This window comes from Sander vitreus, chromosome 5 (assembly GCF_031162955.1).
Source record: "Sander vitreus isolate 19-12246 chromosome 5, sanVit1, whole genome shotgun sequence".
Lineage (NCBI taxonomy): Eukaryota > Metazoa > Chordata > Actinopteri > Perciformes > Percidae > Sander > Sander vitreus.
In genome coordinates, this window is record NC_135859.1 from 6,374,713 (window position 1) to 6,386,859 (window position 12,147).

Here is a 12,147-nt window from a genome sequence, read left to right on the forward strand (position 1 = left end):
TGTTGTGCGTTAACGTGGGAAACTATCAGGCAGAGGTTGATGCGCACCTTTTGGAGCGGCTCACATCTCCGACAGGTGTGCGGCTGTGCGCAAAGCGGACCTGGCTGCGGCACAAAGTGCGTATATTTTTTCCGTACAGACAGGCGTCCTGGGTGCGTGTCCAACTATTTGGACAAAACGCCGAGTGCGTCTAACATGTGGACCTGGGACGCATGCAACAGAGAGCCCTAACCATGAGGAGGAGCCGACACCGCGCAAATATGGGTATGTACACTGTTCCGCAAGGTAGTTATGGTCTGCATTTCAGCAGAAAGTCTTCAGTCGTTTTCCTAAATACAATTCACTTAAAGCTAATGTTGCTGCTGTTTGTGCCCCCTGCGGTTTATGAGTGATGACTGCAGACTGGGGGTATCTGATGGAGGTTTTTCTCTCAGCAACTATTTGACGGACTATGCCTGATGCATGTTGGTTATCAATCTCCTTTCCAATGTCTCAAGAACGTGACTTTGACTGTGGTAATGAATAAGTGTGTGTCTAGATCTGCCATGGACACAGGGATGCAAATGAAGTAGGCTGCAAATAACCCCCTCTGTTAACAAATGACTCAGAACACTCTATGGGTTACAAATTAATGTTTCAATTTCCTGATTCAATTCCATTTAATATTTCATTCTGTGTTATTATCTTCTAGACTGTGTATATTGGTCCTGATTTGTACATGTCTATCACTTTTCTGTTTGTCTGCAGGTCTTCTCGTGCTTTTCAGATGGCTTGTATTCACAGCGGTGGTGCCCGCCTGGCTGCTTGCTGCTCCAAGCGGCATTCGTGAGCGTCCCTGCCCCCAGAGCTGTAGATGTGATGGGAAAATAATATACTGCGAATCCAATGCCTTCCGTGACGTGCCAAGCAATGTGTCTGTAGGCACACAGGGCCTCTCCCTGCGTTACAACAGCCTGGTGAACCTCCGAGCTCACCAGTTTGCAGGCCTGAGTCAACTGGTTTGGCTCTACCTCGACCACAATTACATCAATGATGTGGACGGCCAGGCTTTCCACGGGATACGGAGGCTCAAAGAACTGATCCTCAGCTCAAATAAGATCACACTGCTAAAAAACAACTCATTTCACGACGTTCCGAATTTACGCAACCTAGACCTTTCCTACAATAAACTGCAGGTTCTCCAGCCTAATCAGTTCGTGGGTTTACGGAAACTACTCAGTTTACACTTGAGGTCAAACTCCTTAAAAACTGTCCCGATGCGAGTTTTCCTCGACTGTCGCAACCTGGAGTTTCTAGATATTGGCTACAACAGGCTACGGAGCCTCACGCGCAACGCCTTTGCAGGACTCCTTAAGCTCATCGAGCTTCATCTGGAGCACAACCAGTTCTCCAAGATCAACTTTGCTCATTTCCCCCGCCTGACTAACCTGCGGGCGCTCTATTTGCAATGGAACCGTATCAAACTGCTAACCCAGGGCCTCCCCTGGATGTGGACCTCCTTGCAAAAGCTAGACCTCTCAGGGAATGAGCTCCAAGTGTTGGACCCGAGTACATTTCAATGCCTCCCTAACCTGCAGACTCTTAACCTTGACTCCAACAAGCTGACCAATGTGTCTCAGCAGGCAGTGGAAGCCTGGATCTCCCTCACCACCATAAGTCTGGCTGGTAATTTGTGGCACTGTAATCCCAACATATGTCCCCTGCTGGCCTGGCTCAAGGCCTTCAAAGGTAACAAGGAGACCACTATGATTTGTGCCGGCCCCAAGGAGGCACAAGGAGAGAAAGTGACCGATGTGGTGGAGGCTTATAACATCTGTACAGCGACCCCGTCCCCTGTTTCCTCAACACCATCGCCCCTCACTTCTGCTTTTCGACCTGAGCTGCTGCCTCTCCCCACACAGTCTGTGGTGGATAAGAAGCTGATCTGGAACAGGACAGCCTCCCCGTCTCCTTCCGAGGCCTCCCCCACCATCCCTTTGCCAGACACTGAGTATGTGTCCTTCCACAAGATAATAGCTGGTAGTGTGGCCCTCCTCTTATCTGTAGCTATAATTCTGCTGGTAACCTATGTCTCATGGAGGCGCTATCCCAGCAGCATCAAACAGCTTCAGCAGCGCTCGGTGGTTAAAAAGCGGCAGAAAAAGGCCCGGGAGACCGAGCGCTCCCTTAACTCACCACTGCAAGAGTACTATGTGGACTACAAGCCTTCACACTCAGAGACTATGGATGTGCTGGTTAATGGGACAGGACCTTACACATACACCATCTCAGGCTCCAGGGAATGCGAGGTATGACCGTTGCCCTCCAAAAATCCATTTCCACTGCGAGGCATGAGAGGTAAATTTTCTAACAATTTGCAGAGAAAAGTACTCCCTTCCTCCTCTGCTCTTGTCTGTTTTGGGATAAGGAAGCAAAGGTCAGTGCATGGTGACTTGTTGTACAATACACTGGGTTTGCTCAGTTCCATATGATTACCCAGCTGTTGTTCTGAATCACAGTTTTATTGCTAAAATATGATTTATGATTAGCTGAAACTGCAGCGGCAGCTCCTCTCCCTGGAGAATGTACAGTAAGATGCATTATGCACAAAGTAGGTTCATCTTTCATTCCTGACATAAAAGAGCTCATTGATGAATCTACGTATTATCAGCCAGCCTATTATTTATTCACAAAATGGCTTGCTGTCCAGAATGGAATGATAAGAAATGATTAGATCAAGTCACTGTGCAGGTGGTCCTCTCCTTTCCTGTGTGTTTGCTACACACTACAACTACAACTACAACAGCTGTAGTAGCAAACACACCAGTCATGTGAGTTGTTTTTTTTGTTGCTGTATTAATGTTAACATTTACAATCATACCAGCTGATCATACATCCCATTTTCCTTCTCCGCCAGGAGCAATCATGTACTTAAGATTTTACTCAGGAGTTTAATTTACAAAGTTCAAACAGTCACCGCAGGCTGGGCAACAACTATAAAGGCCTGCAGCCAAACTGCACTGCAGTAACACATTTAATGATGCTGCTTTCGTTTAATCTCAGAAAGATAAAGAAACTATTCGGTTAACTTTTGTCCAAAAAGTTTCAATTGAAATTCTCAGCCAGACTCCTTCACATGGCTGACTCTGTATACGGCACAGAGGGATTGAGACAGAAAGCCTTGACAGAAAGACTAATCAATTTGCTTATGCTTAATTAGGCACTTTTCTGTCTGTGTAGTCTTTTCCCCTTAATGCATATGCATCCGTCTTCCTTTGTCCAGCATCTTTCTAGTTTTAGCAGTATAGCTAAGTGTGATTAACAGGACATGTTGACATTGTGTCACTGGAATCTTAGCTGCACCTTTTGTCTACCTCACCAGACACGCTGTAAAGTACAGGAGGCATCTTTCTTCTCCGTTGTATCTGTCAGCACATTCCAGAAACAAAGTTTTATCTCACACTCCCGCACAGCTCATTTCCTATATTCCACATGGAGCCTATACATCATCTCTGTCCATGTTTTAACTCAGTAGATTGTCCAGTACTGTTGCACCACTTACATTCTTGTCGTGTTCCTTTTTTCTGAAGTCACAGGAGAGGCCGGAACAAATACGTTTCATTGTTTTCAGTAATGTCATATAGTACGAGGTACACAGGTAGCTAAATCAGCGCTTTGTCAGATTATCTGTGGCAGAGCATTTCTCAAACACGAAAGAAGCTTGAGGTGAGATGGTCGCCTCATCAATCTTGTGGCCTTCATGTGAGAATGTGGCATGGGAACATTAAATGGCAGACCTAATGGGGCTTCTGCTAGCTAGAATAACTAATAGCCCATCAGAGGTAAGGAGCCGAGACTTCCCTCTGCTTTGTTATTCCTCGCCCTCTACAGCTCAAGGGAGCAGCCTTAGTTGTTCAAAATGTAATGGGATTTTTTTCCCTTAATGTGTGTGTATTACATTTTGTGCCAAGCACTGCAATGTAAGAACACATAGTACAGCAGGGGACTTTCCAAACTACCAGATCTTTATGCAAGTTAGAATGGTGCATCTTAAACGGTTTCAAACAGCTCCATTATTTAATCTAATGAAGTATCATGTTTATTGACCATGTCAATTGCATCAGAAGTCAGTGTAGGTCGCAGTACAAGAATCCCATGATGTGCAGTGATAGTGTCTAGGGCTATTAGCATTACAATACAGGCAATGCAGCACAATTTCTCCTGATATATAAGAAGGCTTTTCAGTGTTACTGAATGGCACACAGTGGAGAGTATCAAGAAAGATGAAAGTGACTGAGACATATCTGGAAAAGGCTGCTCCAGGGTTCAAACCCCCAACAGTCAGAAGCATATTGTCATTGCCCCCAACCCAGTGATCCCCCTGCACATTATTTTAGCTATCCCAGATAGGCGAGCACTTAAGCTATTAGCTGCATTTTCAATCAGGAAAAAGAGCTTCGTAATTGAAGCCTGTTATCTTCTGCATATGCCCAGACCAACAGACGTGTAAGTCAATTTGTTTCTATAGATTTCCTCCAGCGCAGCTCAGCAGGTTGGCTTCGACATTGCAAACTGAACTCGGCAAGTAGTGTGAATTTCCATGAACACTTTGAACTTGAACACTTTGAACTGTGAGGTTCCACGGTCTTCCTGCTTATAAATAAATATATCTATATATATATATATATATATATATATCCCTTGAATGCCATCCACTTCTGTGCTCACAGAGCAGCTGCAGTGGTTGACGTCCACCCACAGATCATCCCCTGCAAAGTTAGTTCAGAAAATATTATGGTGAAAATCCCACCATCTTAGCTAAAGGTGATTCTTGTACTTGGGCTGAATTTGCCAGGTTCCATTAATAAGGTGAGGAGATCCTGCTTACAGATAATTTAGGTGGGCTGTGAAAGAGGGGTGAAGTGAAGTAAGGAGAAAGGAAGGTACACCACTGCTGGTGCATCTAACTGACTGTTACAAATGCTGTCTGAACAGCTATATAGACTCAAAATAATTACAATTCTCAATTACAACAACAAATTTTGAAAGCTGATAGGGTCGGGAGCATTGTAATGTTAACGCTCTGATAAACAAACTGCTATTTGAAGTTATAATTTAGGTCAGCACAAGCCTTAATCATGCTTTAAGTTGTTTTCTATTTTCGTTGCATTTGCTCTTAGAAATGTGGCACCCAGTGTCCCCCTCCTGGTTATATTCGATACTAATGGCTCCTATGGATCTAACTAGTGTTTGCTAATTACAAATCCTGCAGCTGTGGGTACATTTGCTCAACAAATATTTGTTTAATTTTAAGGCTCTAGAATATGAGCCCTGTTAAAATATCACGAATAAGAAACAAAGATGACGTGCGGTCACAATATACAGCCTCGGCTTGCCAAGATGGCAGCTTGCACTTTATCTGTGCGTAAATGCACAGAAGGCAGGCTTTCATCATATGTAGGCAGTTTGACATCTTTCAATATTTGTCACTCACTTGCCAAATAAAGGTCAGCCACATGAGTAGAACAGCCTCTAAAAAAAGGATGTCATTTTTTGAACACATCACTTTGTACGTGTGCTGTGTGACAGCACGCATTGGTGTAATTTATGATAATACAACGCGTCATACTGCGATAAAAGGTAGCGCACGTACTTTATGACAAATGATACATCGTTTGTGGTTTAAGTTATTCCATAAAGAAAGCAATATCTTTTGCTATTAATTCTCATTTTTCTTGGTCGTCTTCTTGTTTAGTGGAATCGAAAATTACTGTAACTGCCAGACTGGATGGCAATGATCCATGGCTCCACAGTAGACTACTTCACTTTTATCATATCTGATGATTTTGTGAAAAATGGGCTTTAGTCAACTCAACTCAGCTCAATTGCAGCAAAATGCAGGGAGAAACAGCATTTTAGTTAAATTGGCTGTAATGGCTCTTCCTGTACAAAACATCATTTTTGTAGTGTCATGTATCACTTGTCATTTTGTAAGTGGTGGTGGTATAAAAACAAATCACTGAAATAGATGTTTGTGTATTATCACAGTGGCTCAAGATGCTTTGTTACATTCGGGGCCTGTTAGTCACATGTGTAGAATTATGGAAATTTGGCTTTTATTCTTTCAAATTCACATTTTTTCTCGGAGGATTAAAAAAACACGATGGACTGTGCGGGAAAGAACACGCAGCATCCCTTCACACTGGTCTCTTGTGTTTTGAATCTATTTGTTACATCAGAATGAAATCCCATACAGTATATGTGGGAGACTGTCCACCCAAGAAAAACAGCTGCATCATATGTGGTGTGTGTCTTTAAACCAGGAGCACAATCATTCCCTAACCTTAAACCAAGTAGTTATTATTTTAACATGAAGGTTCCTGAACCTTAACTTTGTAGTTATTTTAACCCAAACAGTGATCTGTCTTTAACTGGAGGACATTTACAAAACTTGGATATGAGCCATGACTACCAGCAATGGATACTGGATGAGACCTCAAAAGAATATGTTACCATAATCATATTCAAGGGTTTGTGACAGTTTTGGAAGGCCCTGACAATTGATATTATGGCTATAGGGGCATCAGAAAAAACGGGTCATTTGGAAAGCAATGACAAACAATGTATTTTATTTATTTTGCTTAAAGCTATATTGCGTAGTTTCTGTCTCCCCCATGAGGAATTCTAAGGAATAACAATTCTGTCGGCGCATCCACATGATACAAGCCTTCTGTGATCGCGCTTCACCCCCACCCCTTTTCCACACAGTTACTAGTAGCCAAGGAGGACACGGAGGATTAAAAAAACATGATTGACTCTTCAGAAAAGGTAATTATCTTCACTTGAGCTTCTGCGCGGGAAAGTCACCGGACGACACAATCTTCTGAAATACAGAGAGAGTTGTGTGGAGCTGATAGTCTTAATTAGCTTTGTAGCAACTCATTTGGCAATGGCTTGAACGTAACGGACGTTCATTAATATCAAAAAGTTACGCACTAAAGCTTTAAAAGACATGCAAGCTCTGAGCTCTTCCTTAAAGAGCTATGCTTTTCTCAAAACACTACGATAGCCTGCTAGAACTTCCTGTATTTGGTCCGAAAGTCCTCAGTTTTATCCGTACCGAGTCCACCTCTTTTCCTCGGACCAAATTTCGGCTGTTCGGTCCGAACCAAGGTCTGGGGGAGGTTTCACACCTGTAATTTTGTTTCGGATCAAACTGAAAAGTCCGAAAGTCCGAACCAAATAAGGTAGGTGTGAAAGCACCCTAAAACACACACAACTGAATTTACACAGTATCCCTTTTCGTTCCAGCCCAGGCTGTGATTTCATGTCGAGTTAAAGTGCTGCAGTGCGATTCATTAGCACAAATGCACATAATCAGATCTCAGACCTATCTTTGGTGTGAAGCACCTCTTAGGTTGCTCTGTGCGTGGGGGGACATCTCCCCCAAATAAACATACTCTGCAATATGTATGATTCAGTAAAGTCTGCTCTAGTGAGGAGGTGGAATGCATTTAACAAAGCTAGCAGCAGAGAGAGGCAACACAATTATAGCCTGTAATCTAACATGGTTTGTTCAAATTAATATGGCAATTCTGTTGTTTCATAATAATTAATCTTAGCATATCTTCTTTCATCCAATTGATGTTTTTCAGGATTGTATTATTCTCATTATGATGTACTAATAGAACATGGCCTAGCCTGCTAATAGCTTAATCTGGCACAGGTGTAAAATTTGATGTTCTTCCTCCACGCTTCAACACAGACAATATTGAATTTCACTCTGGGTTAGATGTACTTATTTACAGAACATATACGATGAGCTGCTGTTTGTGTCTCTGACTGATCATTACAGACTCTCGCAGCTTAGGCCTGAAGCCAGACGAGTGATAGTTGCAGCTAGATCACTGAGAAAACATTTTGCTGCTGAGGAAAAAGAAACGAAAGTCATCGCTTTGTTGACCTCCAAACCTCCGTTTTTAAATTGAGGTCGGCATTGATTGACAACATCATTAACTTGGATATGCACACAATAGCCTGGTCCTTCACTAAAGCCCAAAATCAAATTAACTTGGCTGTTATAAACAAATTAAGTCAATCCGTACATGTATTATACTGTACAACATAATGCAACAAAGAACTTTGTCAATGTATTGTCAATGGAATTAGAGGACCCATTTTCACCAAACTAATCTGGGTAAAAAGGAAAAAGGCCACTAACTAATCATCATCCTTTCTCATCACCCAATCTCCAGTGGTCCTCCCCTCCTGCAGCCACACATAAACCTTAATGAATATTTAATGGGATATCAAACTTCTCTTCTCTTTTGTGTTTAAGGCCATTTTGTTCCGGCAATGGTGAATCAGCTGAACCCAATTTTGTGTTAATTAGTAGTATGTTTTGATGGAAACATCTCCCTGACAGTGAAAATCTCACATTCCACTCTGTGAGAACAGCTGATGCCAATAATCAACTGGATGCATTACTGAAAACAAGGGTTGTCTAGCAGGGTAAGCCTGTACTTATACACAGCTGTGCTTTGAGCTAAATGTTAACATGCTGATATTAAGCAGGTATGTTTACTATGTTCAAAATCTTAGTTGATAGCACATTTACAGGCTAAAATTTGCTTAACACAAAGTACAGCTGAGGCTGATGTGATTGTCATTAATTTTGCAAATATGAAGTCATAAACCAAAGATGGAAGGAAAAGTCAGCGGATTACTAGTCTTGCATTGTCAGACCTTCCTCCACAGCGCCGCGGAGGAGGGTCTGGCTAGTCCACACAACATTACAACATTGGGTGGCACTGAGCGCCGGAAGCAGCAATGGTGCCTCTGCAAAATAGCCTGGGGAAGGAACATGTTTTGGTGGAACATGTGCTTGTTCAAAAGTTGTTTTAGTTGTGCATTTGTAGAACAGCCAATAGAAATGCTCTCTCTCTCTGCCGTGACCTGTGATTGGCCAAAGTCTCCCGTCACAGGCTAGGTTTTCTAAAGTCTGAAAACAGAGCCAAGAGGAGGTGCAAAAGTCTAGTGTTCTCTCAGACTACTTGAATTACAATATGCTGAAAGGTTATTATGGAACTTTTGTCCAACGACGCCAACAATAAACTGCCTACCCCAACTTTAAAGTTTGGTTAGGTTAAGCACAAAAAACACTTGGTAAAGGTTAGGGAAACGTGGTTTGCGTTAAAATTACTACTTTGAATTGTCGTCATGGTAACTATAATTACCACTTGGCCAAGGTTAGGGAATGATGGTAGTCACAGTTGAAAGAAACCAACTTTGATTGTCAGTATGAAATGAACAAGGATCTGTTAAAGTCTGGATTTTAATAGTCCCAGCTCACCCCTTAAACTTCCTCCCTGACTTTGTGGCGCTATAACAACATCACATTATTTCCACCTCAGCTCCCAATGGACAACAGTCATAATTCCTACAGGCCATGTAAACACGTCGTTTTGGGGGCATTTGTTGAAACAACTGATTGTTTTTCTTGGGAGGACAATCACAATGGCTTTCTCGGGAAGGGAAAAGTCTGAATTCTTAAATTGTCAATTTCCAGTCTTATCTCTGCAATTAATACAAATGCCTTAAAGGAACTACTTTATCAAGCAATTTTAATTACGTACAATGTGTTGTACCTTGCTGTGCTCGACTGAGTTTGTAGTTTAAACATTTAATGTCTCATCCACTGCAACATTTCCAGTTGGCTATAACTTTCACAGGAGTGAACATCTAGTTTTGGTGTCAGACACTCTGAAAGATTGGCTCACAATCTCACACTGGCATTCAACACTCTATCATTAAAGAGAAATGTATTATAGAAGAGGCACAGAAACCAATTTCTCTGCTGACAGCAGCCTCAACAGACCACAATGCAATGCAGCCTCATGATATGCTGTGGTTTGAGTGAGGGATGTGACTCTTTTGACTCTCACTAATGTATGCTATCACTGTTTTCTCTTCTATGTCTGCCAACACATACGGCCCAATGCAACAGGCTCACCCTCACTTCTCTGCAGTTGTCGAAAGGCATTTAGGGAAATGCTGGGAATCACTAACTGAAGTCGAAGCAAGTGTGGCGAGTTGAGGGAAGTTGGATACCCGAAAAATTATTTATGTCAACTCAGTGCTAAATCACTTCTGGCATGCACTGAGCAGCACAGATTGATAATACATAACAGTGTAAGTGTATCCAAGGGAGGATTTTTCCATTAAGTCTTCAGCCTGAGTTAGAGCCGAGGAACAAAAGAACTATTTCCATTCTCAGTCAGGACCAGTGCCTCCATTGAAAAAAGTATTTGGCAAAATCTATAAATTCTTTAATAACTTCTCAAAAATCTGAATCCGATATTGAATGTCCTATTATTATGGTTTATCTATCAATCAGTAATCGCATGCCCTGGATTCCCCCAGTTATAGCTTCTGCTCACTCAATCATTGATACTTTGGCTTTAATGCAATTTGACAGCTTATCTAGAACTTTATGAATAGAGTCGGGCACCGCAGACAGAATGAATAATATAACATGAAAATATTAGACATAACATTATATGCTGTTCAGCCACGTTCATTTTTCAACTCCACATCGAGCAGTTACTGCCTATTTAGCCCCTCATTTTATTCTGATTGATTTATTTAGGGTTATAAGGTTAATTTCAACGAGATGCCATAGTTCTCTCTACTGTGTCACTTTCATTCACTGCAAAATAACTTGTAAGTGATGAAGAGAATGAAGTGTTGACTTGGCACATAACAAAATGTCCCAGTAAGTTGGTGGACTGCAATTTGTATCTCCACCCTCCTCCGCATAAAGACAAGACAGTTTCTTTTACCTTTTTCCACTGGGAAGGGTTTTGATGTAATGTTGAAGTCTTCCTCAAGAATAGTATTGTGATTCCCCCAGAAACTAAAACTCCTTTATCATGTAGCTACAACGTCTGAGTCTGTCTGATGGGACAAAATGGTGAGTCAGTGAGCACGAACTGATAATGATGCGGCATCTCCGCCAACTTCTCCTCCTCCCTATTGTAAAATGCCTGTCAGGCAGCTGCCTGTGTGAGCTTTCCCCAAAATAAGCCCAACCTGACACATTTCTGTTACCTTCTATTTGGCAGTGTTCTTACGTTTGTGTGGTCCATACAGGCACTGCTGACACAAAAAGAGATATTTACTAGAAAAAGAAAGAACAGTTAAACGAGACCAAGAGACTACAGCCATGCCAGCAGCTCTGTGAGGCTGCACTTGGAGACAGCGCTGCTTTGAGCTGTATGCTAATGTCAGCATGCTGACATTCTCACGATAAGTGCGTTTCCATCTATTAACATTAATCATGTAAACATGTTCTAGTAGAACCCAAACTACAAGTATGAACCTGAAAATGAGCATAATATGGGCCCTTTAAACGTCAGACATGCTTTCCCTCCACTGGAGAGATGAAAACATCAGGTACAGTGATTAAGAGACCGTAACCTTCCTCAAATTAATAAATTTTTCCATAACGTTTCCACATTGTTTTCCATGATTTGAAGTTTGACTGGCGCTCCTCTAATTACTTCATCTTGTTGTGCTCTCTACTCCTGCAATGGTTTAATGGTATCTAACTATAGAATTAGTGAAACTGTTTATGTTGATGAGTTCAACTTATGTTCAACTAATGTTCACAGTAAGTATGTGCATTAATGATTTGGCAAATTTTCTGGGTTTTTTCAGTTACAATTCATGCTACATTTGGATGGAAACTATGCCACAGGGTTGATGGTTAGCAGGTATAATGTATACCATGTTCCCAGATTTAGCTTGGCCCATTAGCATGCTAACTTTAGTAGGGATGCACCGATACCGATGCCAGTATCGGATATCAGTCCGATGCCGTGCGCATGTACTTGTACTTGTAGTCATAAAATTACTCCGATACTACCACACCCGATACCACCTCATAGCAATGTGACAATAACGTCTCCGTCAAGCAGGTATAGGAGACGGAAGAGGAACAATGCCATCCGTTTGGAGATTTTTGGCTGTAAAAAAATAACTAGGCTCTTGCCCAATGCATGATTGCACTTGATGACCAGCCATTGTCAGTCGTTAATAATACTGGGTTTCTCAGTGTACTGGAGGCGAGAGATTCCTGGCCGTCACCACATCACAGAAACCGTGTTT

General features: G+C 42.0%; 1 protein-coding gene across 1 annotated transcript in view; it reads left to right on the forward strand.

Annotated features, from left to right (window-relative positions):
* Positions 1 to 260: 260 nt before the first annotated feature.
* The window catches only part of LOC144517524 (leucine-rich repeat transmembrane neuronal protein 4), a 60,098-nt gene continuing 48,211 nt past the window's right edge, over positions 261 to 12,147 (forward strand). Inside the window, exons 1-2 of the mRNA XM_078249610.1 lie at positions 261 to 264; positions 748 to 2,288. Of these exons, the coding sequence (XP_078105736.1) occupies positions 261 to 264; positions 748 to 2,288 (1,545 nt within the window). The remainder of the gene's footprint in view (positions 265 to 747; positions 2,289 to 12,147) is intronic.